This window comes from Acipenser ruthenus, chromosome 3 (genome assembly GCF_902713425.1).
Source record: "Acipenser ruthenus chromosome 3, fAciRut3.2 maternal haplotype, whole genome shotgun sequence".
NCBI classification, from domain to species: domain Eukaryota; kingdom Metazoa; phylum Chordata; class Actinopteri; order Acipenseriformes; family Acipenseridae; genus Acipenser; species Acipenser ruthenus.
Window position 1 is genome coordinate 41878073 of NC_081191.1, and position 19103 is coordinate 41897175.

Consider the following 19103-nt stretch of genomic DNA (forward strand, 5'->3'; position numbering starts at 1 on the left):
GTGTTTCAACCTACATATTGAATTGATGATCATTAGCACCTGTTTGGTATAATTGTTTAATCATACACCTGACTATATGCCTACAAAATCCCTGACTTTGTGCAAGTGTACCTAGAAGAATTGACGCTGTTTTGAAGGCATAGGGTTGTCACACCAAATATGGATTTGATTTAGATTTTTCTTCTGTTCACTCACTTTGCATTTAGTTAATTGATAAATATAATCTATTAACATGTCTATTTTTGAAAGCATTCTTACTTTACAGCATTTTTTCACACCTGCCTAAAACTTTTGCACCGTACTGTATATATTGTAAGACAGCAGGGAGGGGGTTAAATGCTCCCTGGAAGAAAACATGTGCGAAAGGCACATTTGTTTAGTTTAATTGTATTTGTTATTGTTTGATTGTTTTTGCTTTATTGTTTTATTGCTTAATTATCCCCTGCACCTGGTGCTTATTATTAAATTAGAGCCAGGTGCAGGGTATAAAAAGAAAGCAGTTAGTTTGCTCGGGGCTGCTTGGAAGAAGGAAGCAGGAAGCAGGAAGGTGTGTGCCCTGTTCCTGAAGCAGTCAAGTACGGTGTGCCGTAAGTCCTCAAAGTTAGTGTGTGAAACCTTTGCGAAACTGTGTTTGTTTTTTAGCCGGTAAACAGCCTAGCTGTCTGGTGCTACTTTAGAGTTCCTGTTTTTGTTTTAGTTAGTGCTCGGGAAGAGCTAGGTGTTGATTTTGTTTAATTTATTTTTGTATCATTAAAAGTGCGCGTAAGCGCTTAACCTCCAATTTCTGTGTCTGGGTCAATTTTTAAAGGGGCAAGAACCGTGAGTGGTGCGATTCTTGTTACATTTGGTGTCAGAAAGTGTGGGCGCCCCTACGACCCATAAAATGGACCTTGCAGAGCTGATAAGGACTCTCAACAAGTCCACAAAGGAGATGCAGGAGATGACCCGCAGGCAGCAACCGGAGATTGAGACAAGAGCTGGGGCTGCCAGAACCGGAGCTGTGGCCCGAGTTAGAGCGGGAGGAGGTGAAGAGCCCGCCGCAACCACAGCCCAGACCACCACCCCTGCGGTCCAGTCCGGCGCCGCTGTGTGCAGTCCCTCACCCCTCGCTCCTGGACACCCTTCCGGTTTGCCTGGACCTCCCTGCGCTAGACCTGGAGCCCAGGAGTCTACAGAACCGGTCACAGTTCTCCACCTGGTTCCCTGCTTCGCTCCTCCCAAGCACCAAGACGTCGCTGCGCTGCTCCCAGACGTCGCTTGAGCTCCCCCTGGTCACTGCTTCGCTCCCCCTGGGTGATTGGACGACGCTGCACCATGCCCCAGCTGCAGACCTCTGTCCGCTGCTGCAGCTTCCAGTGCCCCGGTTGTCGCTCCGGTCGCCCCTGACAACCCGGTGGGGTCCCTCGTCGCAGGTGCGCGGTCCCTACCTGGCGGGGCCGGAACATGGACCGGCCCACCCTCAAGTCCGCCCGTGGAAGAGGGCGAAAAGGGACATTGATGGACTCGAGGGTGGGTGGTTGTGTTTTAGGGGAGGAGGTGGTCGTCGAATGGCCGGTGTCTTGAAAAGACAAGGGGGAGGGATATGTAAGTGTGGAGTAGTGGTTAGGGCTCTGGACTCTTGACTGGAGGGTCGTGGGTTCAATCCCTGGTCGGGGAAACTGCTGTTGTACCCTTGAGCAAGGTACTTTACCTAGATTGCTCCAGTAAAAACCCAACTGTATAAATGGGTAACTGTATGTAAACAATAATGTGATATCTTGTAACAATTGTAAGTCGCCCTGGATAAGGGCGTCTGCTAAGAAATAAATAATAATAATAATAATAATATTATATATATATATATATATATATATATATATATATATATAATGTTTATATTTTTTAACATATACCATAAAATTGCTACTGTGCTGCACTGAAAAAAAATATTACAATAAGAAACATCTGCTACAAATGAAGGATTACTGTACATCCCGGAAACTCTTCCACTCTGAGTGCAGGCATTCGTTCCATTAAAAAGAAAAAGAAAAAAAAATTCACCACATTTTAGGCCTGCTTTTCTGTCACATATGTGCAAAGGCGCCTTATACCGCAAATGTGAACGGAGTTGCAGACCTAAATATGTGGCGGCCCCTGAGGCCCTGGGCCAGCACAGTAGTGTGAACTGGGTCTTAGAGACACAATAGGCATGTACCTGCTACAGTGGGTGATGCATTGCATTTTTAAGGCCAGGTAATCTTTAATTATCTTTTTTTTAAAAGAGAAAAACACTTGTAAAAAGTGGCATTTTAGATGAACATTTTTCTAAGGCTGACATTCTGAAGTGGGGTGGGGAAGCATACTGTATTAGCGATGAGCTGTGCAGTGAAGAATCGGCACCACCGATATGCCTCTAACAGCAAACAATTATAATGATCAAAGCAGAAACAATAGAGAATCATACACAGCACACATAATAGAATGCTAAACAGGGAAGTAACTTTCTAAAATATTGGGGATGCTACATTTTTTGTAACAGAATGTAGAAAATAAAACACAAAAAAATAATTACACAATCTCTTAAAAGTTATATGGTCATACAACTGTGTATTAAAAGTAGATTTATTCCTTGTCTTTGTTAAGCATCTGCATTCAAACACAATTTATGTACATCATTAATGGTGAATCAACCATCTGGAAATAGCTTGCCCCTTATCTCTGTATCGTAGACACACAGCGATTAATTTGATAAGCATATAGATTTTCCACTTGGTCTTCAACAGAGGGGGATAAAATAAACATGCTCTTGGTTTTAAATGAAGATCTTCAGGGAACAAAGCCTGTAGTCCTGCCAGGTTCCCAGCACAGTGTGATACACCTTCAAGAAGCTATTTCGCAGAATTGCTTTGCATCTGATAAACCTGTGCTACTGAATAATACTGCTACAAAAAGTATAGTAATTCTGCAAAGCACAGCAACATTTATGTACAGTTCTTATTTGTCTGTTACCCCCACCCCATATCTATTATTTTACTCCTATTTAATAATACAGGTTACTCGCTTTACAAGCATGAAGACAATTACGGAGGAGACCCCTGCATGCCTAAATGGATGTTGAGTACGACAGATCAAACAACCCCAGAGGTTTCCATTTGCTTTCCTCCCTGGTCCTTCTTTAAAAGAAAGGGTGCACAGATGTTTAGACAGAAAAGACCTGCTGGGATCTCACATCCACTTCTAGCTAGCTGAAGACTTGTATTATATTACATGATCTAGCAGCATTTTGTTTCAAACCAGTTTTCAGCCAGTGCCATGAGGTTACAAATGAGCACAAGGAAGACAGGAGCGCCCCAACCCACTGTGATGGGTGTATAGAGGTTCACCCTACGGTACCACCTATACAAGTTTCATCAGCATTGTTGACCAGGGATGTGTTCGGTAAGCAGAGAGCTCTCTCATGGCACCCCTTAACATATGTCAGCAGTTATTGAGTCAGTTAGGGGCGAGCAGTTTCACAATATCAGTCAAGAAATCGCTGTGTATTAAAACAGTTGCTTTAAGCGAGTTTTGCAATTTGTGTAATTTTTTTATTTTTTTTATGTAATTACTATTATGGTATGTTTGTAATAAAGTTACTGACACTTGTTTTGGTTTAACATCTTGTGCACGAGTCAGATTTGTCAAGTTATAAACAGTCCATTTCTAATACAATCATCACTTTAAAAAAATACCATAATCAGTTTTAAAAACTTAAAATGACAACAAATATTACTTACCACACATGCATTGGTCATACAAATCCATATTTGAAAAAATCAATTTGCAGCCACCGCACTGATAATGCAAGTCGGCCATTTTGAACCTCCAGCGAGGCAGCTCTGAGCTTGACTCGCTACTGTTAGGAAACGCTGGCTGCATGCGCATTGTTCAATAGGAAAAGACACGTAAAACCTTGGGGCGCTCTGCTCATTGAACACACTCCTGGTCTATCTCTCACGAGACAGGAACTCAAATTGGTACTGTGTAGCAGCTGCATGTTTTATCCTTATCCCCCCAGTTTTAATCTACCATACTTTCTGGTTGGAATTAGGCAACTGACGTTATCCGGCAATGGAAGTAGTACTTAGAGCATTAAAGACCTGACTTAAGTATTTGTGTATGTATTTTTCTCAAATTAGAAGACACCACGGATTAAATATGGATTTACCGGAATTTGTGATGAAAGTTACACCAAACCACGAAATACTGTCCTTCCATCCCCAGTTCTATCTGCACAGCTCTCTCTTAGAGTAGGGAAGCTGGCACGCTAGTGATTGTCTCTTTACCTTACAGGCAGGGTCCGGTCTCCTTTCCTTCTGTCCATTTCTCTCTGAGGCACGGGATACCAGCGGAAATTCAGCTTCCAGTTAAATCCTCCGTATGTCATGTCTGAGCCTGCCATGTACTCGAAGGTGTCATCACTGATCACGTCGATAATGGGACACACCACTGTCCTCCTGCGGGGGGGGAGGACACACGATAGAATACCTGCATCAGCAGTGGCTTCTACTAAGCAATGCAGTTTTAGAACAATTGCCAGTCAGTTTGTTTACAATATACCGCAGCACTTGATATGAATTCCCTCATAATGTTTCAAGCAATACTGTAGAAATGTACTGCACCTAGGAGGACCAGCTTTTCTAAGAAAGCTTTGATAAATGGAGCAAACCAAACAAAAATAACTAAATGAAAACAAACACAAATGGTTAGAAGAGTTAATAAATCATCTTGAAAGGCACTCACATAATACAGGTAAAGCTTTTGAAACCGTCAAACCGTTTTCTATCTAGCACAAGTTATTTAGGTGCAGGTTAATTCAATGGCACAGCATCTGGCAAGCGTACACAAGTTTCATTCAGTTGAAGAGGGCACTTTGTGGTGAAATATAGCAATGGTTGGACATTATCTGTTATCAGTCGGGTTACCTCTTGTTCAATGGGGGCAGCCAAGGCCAGAAAGAGAAATACAAGGTATGACTTTTGGGTTTATTTTTTTATTGAATTCAGTGATGTGTTGAAATCCTTATAATGGGTCAGTGTGAAGGCATGATAAGATTGGCGGCAGTGAGGTTTTAAGACCATTCTGTTTATAAAATAGGCTTTCCAGCTTGTGAATGACATATAAAAGGCTATTGTAAAAAGATAGAAATATGCCTCTAGAAATATAAAGATAGAAATAACCGAAAATAGGTATCAGTACCATGAAAAAGTAGGTCACAAAGCCTTGCATCAACCCCATGTAGAATATAATTTTATAACAAATGCATAGTTGTATCAAAACCTTTATTTCCTCAACCTATCAGATATACAGCAGATAACTTTTTCAATCTTGTGTCAGTACTGTGAAATAGTATTAGGCTCCGATCAGCTACACATTTACAGTATGCAGAATAACTTTTTATAACAGATCTCTTGTCATAAAAGCATTCAATCCAAGTGGGGTGGCCTTTATTTCCTCAACCTATCAGAGGCCAGACTAATTCCATGGCTTAAACGAATCTGCTTAGCTTTGAACAAAGAAGAATTGCAGAGGGACTTGAGTGAAATCTTAAAAGGAGTTGTCAAAGTTAAGCCTAACCAATACTTTAAGTGCAGAACAGAAACCAGGACTACAGTTGGAAATTAAGTGGGGACAGACTTAGCACAGAGTTGTGAGGGTGTGGAATGGGTTACCTAGTCATGTTGTTGATGCTGAATCATTGGGGTCCTTTAAGACCTGACTTGAAAAAGTGGACTGAGTGGATTCCTCTCGTTTGTAACCTTCTAATGTTCTTTTGTAACTCAAAAAGCAAAAATAGGTCACAATGATTTACATACACTAAGTTATTATTAATTAGTCAGATGCTTTTAACCAAAGCAACTTACAGAGACTAGCGAGTGAACTATGCATCAACAAAGTTAGGTTATTATCATAACCCTGGTTCCCTGAAATATGAATATTAACCATTACAAAATGGGTTTTTCCCTTTAAGACACCTGAACTAAAAACTCTATACCAAAGATTCTCGCTATCATCGCAACCTACCAGCATCGCCATTTTCTTTCAAAGATTGCGACCATGAACGCCGTTACACCAAAGTCAATGGTTAATATTCCTATTTCCGGGTACCAGGGTTATGATAATAACCTAACGTTCCCTTTCAAGTAGGGAATATTAACCATTACAAAATTGGTGAGTATACCCAATCTGTCGCATGGACATGGTATACAACACTGGGCTATAAAGCTAGCCAAAAACCACTTTGTGCTACAAACAGTATTCCAGTAAACTGAAAACTGTCATGAGGGTGAACTGGAAGCCACCCTCAGTACTCTTGTTCCAATCCAGGACTCTGCGGGTCCACGACATTCAGCCACTAGAACCTGTCAAACGTATGGTATGAAGCCAAATCGCTGCACTGCATATTCCCTGAATAGATGCACCCTGGAACAAAACCCATGAAGTCGCCTGACCCCTGGTGGAAAGGCCGGTGAGCTTCTCAGACGGGGGCAGACTGGCCAGTTCATAAGCAGTCTGTATTTCGCCTGTTATCCATTTGGATAGACGCTGTTTAGACAGAGCCTGGTTCTGGGACTGAGCCCCGTAACAAACAAACAGTTGTGCCTCCAGCTTTTAGTCCTCTCCACATAATATGCTAACGCCCACACTGGGCAAAGCGTATGGAGCTGGCGCTCCTTGTCAGATTGGAAAAGAGGGGGATGGAAGCCTCCAATTCCACCGACTGATTAATGTGGAAAACCGGGGTGCCCACCTGTGAGTCAACCACTGGCAAATTCTAAATTTATGCACGAAAATTTGAAAAAGCCTGCTTAAAAAAAAACCAAAAAGCTTTTGTAAATCGCACTGCAGAAGCAGGACTAAAACATCATCAAGCTGCTAGTAGGAATGCCTACAATAGCTGCTCGGAATTTTTCAATACTTACCTCTCTGTAAGAATGAAAAACAGAAAAACATATATACACACTGGTGGAAATGAATGCGAAACCACACGGTCCACAAAATATTCTTATATTTATTTACATGTAATAAATACATGATAATATTTACAGAAAAGTCATTTTTTATATACTACAACTGCAGCGAGTCAGTCTAATGTACTAGGATCCCGGGAAGGAACGGCTAATCGAGCTGCAGGCGTCCCACTGCACACAAGGCCACGGTGGGACGTAACCAGCACAGACTAATAACAACAGAAAAAACAGCTTGAAATAATATTTTACTTCAGCGATTCTGTAAATATACATATAAAGCACTTAAAAGCAAGGTAAAAAGCGCTAACAATAGGTATATAGAGAAGAAAGATACACTTATCTGTCTCAGGAGTAATCAGCACAGCTGAAAAAAGAAAATGGCGATGCTGGCAGGTCACGTTGCTGTTTCATGGTTGCATGGCGGAGGATCAGCAGCACCACCCTGCTCTAGCGAGAATCTTTGATAGAGAGTTTTCAGTTCGGGTGTGTCACAAGGCTGAGTGGTGACACATCAGACCCGGAAGAAACACACAGACAGACGGTGGTGATGAGTAATGCTGAGTGCAATGGTGGCACTCAGCGTTTATTAAACAAAATAAAAGGTTGAACAAACAGAAAACAGGACACGGCACTTTACGCCAAAATAAAAAGACAAACAAAAGGTACTAACACACAAAACAAGTGGACGAACGTTAAACAAGTACCGTGCTGGCACTTCCAGCACACTGTAGCAATTGTTATTTCACCTTAACTGTATTTCTCCTTTCTCTCTCTCCCGTTCTCCACTCTCAAACACCCAACCCCGAGTGAGTGAAAACATGCTGCTTTTATGCAGTTGTACTGAGAGTCGATTGCTAGTCAATCATTCAATTGGAATCTCGGTACAACTGCACGTGAATTAATTAAGTGTACTCCCGTGACCACACATTACATTTTAACCAGCACGTGAAGTGATCTGTGCTATCCTCATGCCTAAATACAATTATACATTTTTAAATACACGTGAAACACAGACCCGTTTATATCCCGTGTACCAATGACTATACACCAACATTAACACACGCACCATACAACACATAACGCACAAATGCACACAGGGGCGGGGCACATTGCCACAGGGTGTCAAAGGGAAACACCCATTTTGTAATGGTTAACATTCCCTACTTGAAAGGGAACTACTGCTAGCAGAGTCATTTACAATAGGACCTCGGTTTTATGTCTCATCCAAAGTTCCATCAGAATTGGATGCGCAGTTCTCAAGATGTAGCCAAAAGTGAAATATGGTATCCACACGCACGCAAGTACTATATGTGTTCACTTTTAGCTCTGAAAAAGATTACATTTCTTTTAGTAATTCTAAATTAAGCACTATTGAGCGTTTTATAGTTATGGACAGATCCCGAAGGTGTTTTATGCACTGGGCCCTGGTCTGTAAGGAGGTCAAGCCAGCATATATTTACAGGTCAAAGTGATGACTGCTTTGCATCCAAAACAAACCTCAGTGCTGCACAAGGGGGTGCATTTAGTTTTTGAAAAAAAGTGGCAGCAGCAGCTTTACAGATTACAAAGTAAAAAAATCCTGCAGTGAAGTAATCCCCACCACCCTTCTGGAGACTTTACAATGTCGTTCAAGGAGTGTAGAGAAACTATTTAAATACAACATTTGGGGATTTGAAACATCTCTGAATATCCTTTAATTGTTTGGAGCAAAGTACTATACGTAACAGGCAGTTTACTATAGCATTCTCTGTAAGACTATAGTAATGCTACAAACTACATTGCTAAGCAGTTGTGACCAGCTTGCTCCAATGTCAGTACCCAGTCAGAAGTAGAGCTCCAAATATTTCCAGCTTCATGTTCCCGTGGCTGCCAGCTGTTTCCCTTGTTGACACTGCAGCCTGATATGAAAACAAACATCCCTAGTCCCTCACCTCTCCAAAACATACCACCATAATGACAGGGATCAGGGAAAAGGCTACGGTCATTCACTCATGCGGACGCGATCTAATCTCCATCTTACAGACATTACCTCAAGGGATTGCTACTTTGCAGCTACAGAAGCTCACTGAGCTCATACTTCATGCCCTTTAGCGCAGCCAGCGGGTTCAAAATACCCCTCCGGAGCAGAGTGGGGAGGAAATTCCTGGATTTTTCTAATCGAGCAACTGATTGCTTGACAGGTCATGGAGGATAGGATTGTGAGGAGGCAGACTGAGAGAAGTGGAGGTTTACTGCAGCAAATTGAGAAGAGTTTAGCTGAGGATCTCATCAGGTTTTCAATAGCCTTCAGGGAAGTGAGGTCCCTTTAGTGTAGCCAAGCTTGAAGATGAGGAGGATAAACAAAGAATTCCCACAACCGCAAAAGAGCAGCAAAACAAGAATGGAAGCCTGTGCCTTGCTGGGGTGAACCGTGCCTTGCAGATCAATTACTACAGGAAATACCTTTCCCCTGAGATATTAAAAGCACCTTATCAATAGATTATTTAAAATAGTGATAAAAAGAATCAAGCAGAATACTGTATAACAAGAAATATTATTCCACTGTATTTATTAATTACCAAATTAACAACCAATTGAACAGATATCAATTAGGAAGGAATGTTTTAAGTGGCACAAACATCTCAGTGTTGAATCAGTAAGAAAATGAGCCATAGTTTCTCGTACCTGACGGCACTCAAACAGTGAATTATTTTTACCGATTCAACACTTACTGATGTTTATCCCTGTGACAGAGAAAGAATGAATCTTGGCTATAAATCTCTCTCCCGACCTGTGAGGGCGCTGTGTAAAGGGAACTGAGTGCCCCGGACTGGATGGTCTGACAATTAATTCCATGGAAAGGTGGAAGTCGGCCACCTAGAAAGGGGGCGAAGCCACGGTACACAAGGTCATCGCCCCAGACGGGAAGCGACGTAGCAACCGCGGAAATGAGGAGAAACGGTTGCACTCGCTAACCAAGGGGGAGTGACTGATGGTACAAATGGGGACGTGGCTCAGCGATCTGTTCCTTTGTTATGGTTGCGAGCGAACCGCGAAAAGGAGAACCAAAACGTGCCATGAGTGTTTACTGTTTGTTTGTTTTGTCGTGTCTAATTATATACTTGTTTGTTTATTAGACGGCTAAAACGTACCTGGAGCTGTCGTTTAAGGCCAGCACCAACTCGGACAACACTTCACAACTGTACACGAATAAATTGTATTTCACCACTTGCATGTTAGCTCTCACTCTGGACTTGTGATCGTGTGTGTCTTTGTGTGTGTTTATACTGTGTTTATTATTTCGGGACTGTAACACATTTGTTTAAAACAGTGCAATACACACTGCTGTGCTGGGATTACTATTTACGGTCGCAACGACCACAGATTACAAATAAAGATCTGTTTGGACCGTGAACTTTATTGTCTGTCTTCTGTTACGTATCACATCACCTCTACACCTGCGCACTGCAAACCACTTTCCCACAATCCTGTACTTCTCTCCCAGTTTCACCCTTTTACTACCCCCACTGATATGTCTGCTACTACTAAAACTTTTTTTTAACTTTTTATTTTCCACTCCTACCTTACTTTTTTACCCTACCTTTTTGTACATTAACCCTATAGCTGGCTTCTATGTATTCTCATAAGGGGTACTACTTTCACAGTGAAGATAAGCACAGTCATGTTACCCAAAAAACACTGAAGAACAAGCATCAGCCATAAAGTAACTTCCCCATTGACTTTTCGCCAATACGACAGAGTGTTTGAAGTTATGGATAAACATTTTGGATACAAATATAAATATGTCCTTTAGAAATGATAGCATAGTTGGACATGAACGTCTTCACTCTGGAAACGAATAATGATTTTCTTGGCACCGAGTTCAGTCCGAAATGTCAGTTGGTAACAAACAGGAATAAATGGTACCAAATTAGTTTTTGACATGCGATTGATTTTGCCCTGCCAGCCTTGCTATTCCAGGCACAGTGCCCAAAAGGCTAGACTCAATTTAGCCCTGAGGTTCAATTATCTGATGCATTAGAAACCACACAAGCTGAGAGTAGAGGGATGCACTGTGTATCACACTGCTGTGATTTCTCCAGAGACACGCTGAATCACACTCACACGGCTTCAAAGTGTATTTAGGAACAAAACAAAAGGTATCCATAGACTAGAGCTGCGTTTAGCTGATTAATCAGGTGCTGACTATCAGGCGAGGGTCATTAGTGTTGACTGTAATTTACCAATCCAGGTGAAACAAGTGAAGAAATGTTAGGTCATTATCATAACCGTGGTTCCCTGAAATAGAAATGTCACCATTACTAAATGAGTATTTACCTCCTAAAGACCTTGAAACCTGAATATTCTATACCAAAGCTGCTCTGACGAGCCTGTGACACAGTCATGCCTGCCCCAGAGGGTATAAAGGACTACGCACAGCTAAGCCGAGAGGCTGCCTTGTACGTTAACATACAAGCACAAGTAGCTAGGGCTAAAAAATTGAGGGAGAAACTCATCTCTATGCCTGTGTTGTAAGGTTTGACTGAGAAGCCACCCTTAACACTAGTTCCAAAGCCAGGGTTTTGAGGATCCACGACATTTAGTCTAGAACCTAGTTATATCTTTGACAGATGCACCCGGGAATAAAGCCCACAAAGTTGTCATGCTCCTGGTAGAATCGGCAGTGAGCTGGAGGTGGCAAGTTGGCCAGCTCATTGGCAGTCCTGACTAACTGCTATCTATTTGGACAACCGCTTTTTAGACAGGGCTTGACCATGGGACTTTGCCCCATAGCAGAAAACTGCCTCCAACTTCTCGTCCTGTCAACATAGTACGCCAGGGCCTGCACTGGGCAGATTGTATGGAGCTGTTGCTCCCTGTTAGATTGGAAAGGTAGCTGGAAAGCCACAGACTGGTTGACATGAAGTGCCGAGATAGTCTTCGGCAAAAAAGTAGGATTAGTAAGGAGCGTAACCTTTGTCCTGGCTTCTGCAAAAATTACGTAGGATTTTGCAATTGAAAATGCCTGCATCTCACTCAGCCGCTTTGCGTAGGTGATAGCAAGCAACAAAAAGTCGCATTCAGTAATAAACATTTCAGCTCAGCTGAATACAAGGGCTCAAATGAAGGCATCATCAGTGCATCAAGCACTTTAAACCCCCAGCGAGGATTCAATACCTTTTATAGGCAGCCAAAGCCACCAAGCTTCTTTAAAAAATTGCCCTGCCAGGAAGTCAATTTTGACATGGCAAGCTGAAATAGCTGCCAGATTTCCCCTGGTCAAACAGGTCTGGCAAAAATTGCAGTATAACTGTTAAAGACACCCCACTTGTTCCCCTACTAGAAACGTGTGAACACTGCTCTGGCATTTTTATAGGGTGCTGTGACAGAGATACAATGATTCTTGGTTGTAAATCACCCTCCCGACCTGTGAGGGTGCTAAGCAGCGAGAACAGAGTTCTTTGGACGGGCTGGCCTGACAGTTCTTTCCCAGGGTTCAAGGAAAGTTGGCCAGCCAGGAAGGGGGCAAGACTCTGTTGCAATAACGCATTGACCTGGAAGGGAAACGACGTGGCAGCCGCAGATTAGAGAGGCAGTTGCACTCGTTTACCAAGGGGTCATGTGTGACAGCATAAAAGGGGACGTAGAATCGTAATCTGTTCCTTCATTTTGGTTTCAGTTTTAAACCTGTAAAGACTGTGAGAGACCCCATGAGAAATAAGGTTTTGTGAGTGTTTTGTTTGTTTGTTTGTAATTGTCTTATTTTGTAAATTACTAGACGGCTGACACGATTCCAGCACAAAAGCACAAAGCCAGAACAGCACTGCACGATTGTCACTAATAAACTGTATCACCCACCACGAACAGGTGCCAATAACCCTATTGGCCAGACCCAGACGGCTCAAATGCAGCCGTTCAGGGGCCAGGGCCAGACCCAGAGCTGCAGGCTCGATGGGTTGGGATGCCATAAGGTCCCCCGTGCCTGACTGAGCAGGCCCGTCGCCCAGTTTGTCAGATAGGTGAGAGGAGGTTTTTATGTGCTCAGAGCAAAATTTGCAGGCCAAACAATGGAGACTGAGTGACCTGAGGCTACACTGGTGGTTAATGTAAGCCACCACTGCTGTGTTGTCTGTACAGACAAGCACATGTCTCCCTCAAACCTGCAAAAAAATGCTGCAAGGCCAGGTAAACTGCCTGTAGTTCCAAAACATTGATGTGGAGACCCTGCCAAGGGGGTTCCACACACCTTGTGCACCCTGGCCATTCCACACAGAGCCCCAGCCCAGACTGGACCTGTCCGTGGTGACAACCTCCCTTCTGGTGACACTGCCCAGTGCTATGCCGAGGAGTAGATGAGCCGGCTGTTTCCACCAAGAGAGTGCCTTTAGACAGTAATGAGACACTGTCAATAGGCAATCGCGGTTCAGTGGGCCTGGGCCTGTGACAGCAAAATCAGGGCTGCTGCTCAGCTTGTGGCTCGGCCTGAGGCTTTCGTCCCTGTGCCGGAACCTATGAAAGTTTTTGAGGAGAGCAGCTGCGGGCCGGTTCTGTACACCATCTCTGGCAGCAGGCACAGCCGGCTGTGCCAGTCTCTGAGGTTGCTGAGGCCTTGGCCGCACTGTCGCTTGGGGACCAGGACACAAGCGCCTTCGTGGATTCCCTCGCATAGTAAGAGCGCTGCAGCATCTCGTCCACCGCGGGACCAAGCGTATGCCCTGGAGTGTTCGAGGCGTCCAATGGTCGTGCTTTGTCTAGGAAAGCCAAAGCTGCCTGCGGGCAGCTACCAGCACAGCCAGGTTTCTGCCTACAGCCTGCCCATTTTGACAGTTGTGGTGGAGGCCTGTGGCTGTCAGAGAGGAACCTCACCAAATAGGCCTGGTAAGCTACCAGAATACTATTAACCCTTTGCGGTCCATTGTCGGACTGGGTCCGACATCATTATAGCAATGCAAAAAACGGGTTTCTAGTCGTTTTTTCTCTGGAAAAAGCCGAGAAAACCATTCAATTGCTGAGTGGGACAGGAGCCGAGACAAGTCCAAAAAAAAAAAAAAAAAAAAAAAAAAAAGGCGTATCTCATGAATAGTCATACATGGCCCTGTATCAGATAACGGGGCGTTCGTAAGTAAACAAGCTGGCTGATCAGTGCATCAGCGCACAGAGAACACGGACATTTGCAGAGCTTTTTTGAGATGTTATAGTAATAAAATAATGACTTGGATCGCATTATTGAGGAGTTTGGTGATAAAACGAGTGGTCAGGAGATGATTGATCGGTATGTATGACTATTATTTTTATTATTATTTATTTCTTACATAGGTGAAAGCAATAGCGAACGAAAGGGTGGGGCGGGGCTGGAGATGCCTAGTGAGTGCTTTGTTGATATGCAGGGCCATTTAAACGCGTTTGACTGTGAAAAAAAATACTTTTAAACAGCGCGTCTAAAATTAACTGCGCGTGTGAAAATTAATTATTATTTGTTTATTTAGCAGACGCCTTTATCCAAGGCGATTTACAGAGACTAGGGTGTGTGAACTATGCATCAGCTGCAGAGTCACTTACAATTACGTCTCACCCGAAAGACGGAGCACAAGGAGGTTAAGAGACTTGCTCAGGGTCACACAATGAGTCAGTGGCTGAGGTGGGATTTGAACCGGGGACCTCCTGGTTATAAGGCTGTTTCTTTAACCACTGGACCACACTGCCTCCTAATTAGACCTGACGTGCCTGACGCACATTTAATAAATGGACCGCAAAGGGTTAAAAGTTGCCCAGTCATGTGGCAAACTCACTGGCTGAATAGGTACACTTGAGGATCACCTCTGAGACCCAGCATTGTTTGTTGGGACAGATAGCGTCCTTGGACAGGACTGCTAAATTAGGTGACTGTACCAACGCGGCAATTGAAGCCTCCACCGGCGGAAATTGGGCCAGGCCCAACTTCTCTGCACCATGCACACATAGACCGGGAAACAGCAGGAGCTGCAGCCAGTGACCCCAGGATGACTAGATCTCAAAAAGAAAATCCGAGTACACTGGGGGGGCACGGGAGAGGTTGTAGGCTGATCATCACAGATGGACTGCCTTGTCTTATCTCCTGTAGGCCAGGGCACTTGCAAGACTGCAGTGGCCCTATTGATCAGTGGTAGAAGCTCTGCTGACAAGGGGTGTGCTGTCTGACTCCACGTCCTCAGACTGGAACGCCAGTTCCTGTTTGGCCACCCCCTCAGAGGCGGCGAGGGAGAATACGTCATCCTGCTGCCAATCTGCGCTCGTAGCACCCTGGGACACCAAGGGAACAGGCGGCGCTGAACGCTCACGCAGTAACTCGGCGATCACCGTTCCTTGGTGGGAAACTGCTGCCCAAATCTACTCCAAGTCCGCCGATCGCTTGGAACGGTAACTCGTCATCTTCCTCAGGGGAGAAGGAGAGGCAGAGGAGGATGAGGAAGACCGTGAAGACAGCTTCCTCAGGTGTGTCGTCCGCTCTCCTTTGGCACAGAGCCATGGGGTGAGGACGCAGCCACCTCCCTACCAGAGGGTGATGGGGAAGAACGCTGTGCAGGAGTGAGGGACGCAGAGTGCTCTCTAGAGCTGTAGGAGAGACACTTGGAGAAAGATGCACAAAACTCACAGAAACTGTGGTTCGTCAGTGCCTCCTTGGAGTGCTCTGGCCCCAGGCAGGAAGAGCATTTGCTGTGCTTGTTCTCAACAGGCAGACTGGCCTTGCATGTCTCGCAGGGATCAAACCCAGGCATGATGCAAGTAGCAATGCAGTGTACAGTAAGCAATGTACAGGCGCTGCCTCAGTCTGCTTAACAGAGAGCAACAGGGCTGTTCAAGACCGGAACAAGAACTGGGACAGTACTGGGTCGGTACCAGTTCGATGACAGTAGTTGTTTTCCAATGTCAAACTGGGGCTGCCAGCGTTCACATCTGCAGACTACAATGCAATCTGCGACCGGACATTTATGCATTAATTTACCACCCTGCAATATTTTAATCTGGGCGTGCACAGTGGCTGTTATCTGACAAGAGTCTGTCGCAGCAACAGGCAGCTGTCAGTGGGAGCCTTTGTGATGTTTTGTTTATTGTGTGGTGTCATCTTGCTACAAAGAATGTTAATGGCAGAGAGATTCCTCCTGTCATAACATGTTAGCTGGTTTGTATGTACTGTATATCAATACCTGTTTATTGATATTCCAGATCAACACTCAAAACAGCTTGATTTGTTTAGTGTATTGAGGTCAACTGTAATGGGTAATACATATTTTTAAACAAAGGAATTTGAGAAACAGTAAAGACTGTATCTTAATACACTAAACAAATCTAACTATTTTGAGTGCTGATCTGGAATAGCAATAAACAGGTATTGATATAAATGTAACTGTGTTACATCTTAACTCAGATATTAAGAGAACCTAACTGCTGGTGTGTTTGTGTCTCTGGGGCAGTTATTTCAAACAACAAGGTAAGATTATGTTTTATGTTTGTATGTATTATTCATGAAAAAAACTGTACAAAATAGTAAAAAGAACTAGACAAATGTGTTTTAATGAACAAAAACAAAACATCCCAAGGGGGAAATGTAGCCTCTGTGTGACATGTAAAAAGATAAAATGATCAATAAATAATGGGTTATTTTGTAAAAAGGCAATCTAATATATCTCTACCCCTATCTACACTTTTTCAAAAAACATGAATGCTTATCCATCTAACTATCTAACATTGACTGCGAGGTAAAAATAAATTCCTTTTCCATAATTTAACTGGGATCTCCAGGAAGTAAAGACAAGGTTTGTTTTTTAGTTGCTGAAAGTGGTTTTAAAATAATGCTATCCTTGACTTTGGGGACACTGCAGTGCAGAGTGGAGATCACTGGGACTTGTCAGCAGAGCTCTGGGGAGCCTTGAGTGCTGGTTATTCCTAGGATGGATTCTAATTGACACCCACGACCTTTGAAATTGATGTTGTCTGCTGGCCGAGTAGACAGTCCTGCTGTCCCGGACCCACAGGGTCCTGGGTTTGAATCCTGCTCTGGGAGGACATGGAGACGCTCCATCTCACAGCAACACCACAAGGTGTGGGAGAGCTGTGCAGTTAGACCAGGCTTCCTTCAAGAAGTGGTGTAATAACAAAGCATCGTCTCTCTGTGTGCAATAGATCCCAGGGTGCTGGCTAAAGAGGGACAAAGAGGCCCCAGCCTATTACCTGGAGATTCTTATACAGCACAGCATGGGGGTAAGTAGCAAATAAAAAATAAAAAAAACATGTTTCATGATACCTGGATAAGCGGTTCTTCAGATATATGCAAAAATGTAAGTGTGACATACAGATGTACGAACAGACGAAATGTAAAACACCAAGTTTAATGTGTTGTAATGTTCTTTATAAAATGGCTTGGATAAATTAAGTGCTGTGATTGGCTGAACAAGATCACATGACCGTGCGGTAATAATTGTCTTACCGCATGGCTATGACATCATAGACCAACTTACTTACATGATCTATTAATATTACTATGCCTTAATAGTAACAATTATCTAAACAGTGTTTCTGTAGGTAAAAATGTCAACATGCAACTGAAACCATATTTAAATCACTCAACAATCTGGATTTTTTTTTCATCTCTGTCACTAAGAATTACAGAAAAATGTGCAAATATACTGTGGTATTTATTTAGTCAGAGAACAGAACAAAGAAAACTCTGAGGCAAGCAGTAGCAGTAACATTATTCAAAAGCCATCTGAGAAATCACCATGCAAGTCTCACTCAGCATGTAATATACTGTATATGCAGCAGCGGCATCTATTTATTAAACTAAATAACGCCTTATAAAACTGACTAGCGAGTAAGCAATGTTTAAATTCGACACGCCAGATATATCTCACCACTACCCTCTGATTTCAGAAACATATTTAAAACAAAATCAAATCTCTCTTGCTCTCTGCTGACACAACCGTTGGGCTTTTAAACAAGGTCAGGTTTGGCATAGAATTCTATTGTGCTCGCCGCGGACGGGAATGACTGTGGCACTGTGCAAACTGACACAGAATTCGTTTAGTCCACATATCATCTAATGCTGGTTTACAATCTAGAGAAATTATGCCGGTTACCGACTATCAATGTGAAAACAGCCTCTGAAATGATTGGTCAGCTTCTCTTGAAGACCGCAAAGCCTGAATATTTCTTACAAAAAACACACTCGGAAGACCCTCCCTCGAGTGCCAGTGCAGTGCAGTGTTTGGCTGTTCCATGAATACTCCCTCAGATGTGGGAAATTAGTCTGCTTTCAATTCACAAATGTCATTTCATCTTGAAAAATTTTACTATAAATGGCAGTGTTCAATGTAATGTTTATGGCAAATAAAAAAAAAAAAAAGTACAAAATACATGTTACAATCAAACAGTCTTCAGGGACTATTTTTTCTCAGTGGAACAATACATAATATTTCGTATTTTTTTCCCTTAAAAAAGCTTGTTTGTGTAATTCCAGACAATTCTTACTGTACTTCCTTGGTGGTTGAAGGCATCCCAGGGCGTGCAGTAAGAATCGTCTTACCGCACACCGCCCTGAGTTATTTCTTACACTTTACAGCGGCCTTCAAACCAGTCTAACAATTTGCAAGTATTCTGTTATTTTTGTTGTACATGATAAATAAACAAATGGAAAAACCTGAGTGTGTGACTCACAGAGCATTAAAATGAAATACCATTATAGGAAGCTGGAAAACTGCACACTCTCACTAATGTAAAGTATATTGGTCACAGACATAATGTTACAGTAGGTTAGTGGTAATCAGTGTGCTTAATGGAAACACAGCTCAGGTGTCCCCCGTACCTGTCCAGTTTGATCCTGGCGAGCAGCGGCTCCAGCCAGCCCATGGTGCACTCGCAGTGAGCGTCCAGGAAGGTGATGACCTGGCCGGTGGAGAGGGAGGCCCCCCTGAGCCGGGCCCGGATCAACCCTGACCGCTGCTCCATCCGCACCACCCGCACCGGCACCTCTAGCTGCCGCACATACTGCTCCAGGGGCCGCTTCAGGAAATCTGCACACAAAAGAACACAGAGAACACCCAGCACAGGTCAATCTCACCGGCTGTACGAAAGCTGTGTGGGAATATAAACTTGCATCGT

The 19103-nt window shown here is 43.4% G+C and overlaps 1 protein-coding gene across 4 annotated transcripts in view; it reads right to left on the reverse strand.

Moving 5' to 3' along the window:
• LOC117435229 (polypeptide N-acetylgalactosaminyltransferase 1) overlaps nucleotides 1-19103 on the reverse strand; it is a 259339-nt gene that overhangs the window by 48398 nt on the left and 191838 nt on the right. For all 4 annotated transcript variants that reach the window (XM_059012946.1, XM_034920767.2, XM_059012947.1 and 1 more), the window contains 2 exons: nucleotides 18808-19015; nucleotides 4305-4475 (listed from right to left, as the gene is read on the reverse strand). In XM_059012946.1, coding sequence (XP_058868929.1) covers nucleotides 4305-4475; nucleotides 18808-19015 — 379 coding nt within the window. The remainder of the gene's footprint in view (nucleotides 1-4304; nucleotides 4476-18807; nucleotides 19016-19103) is intronic.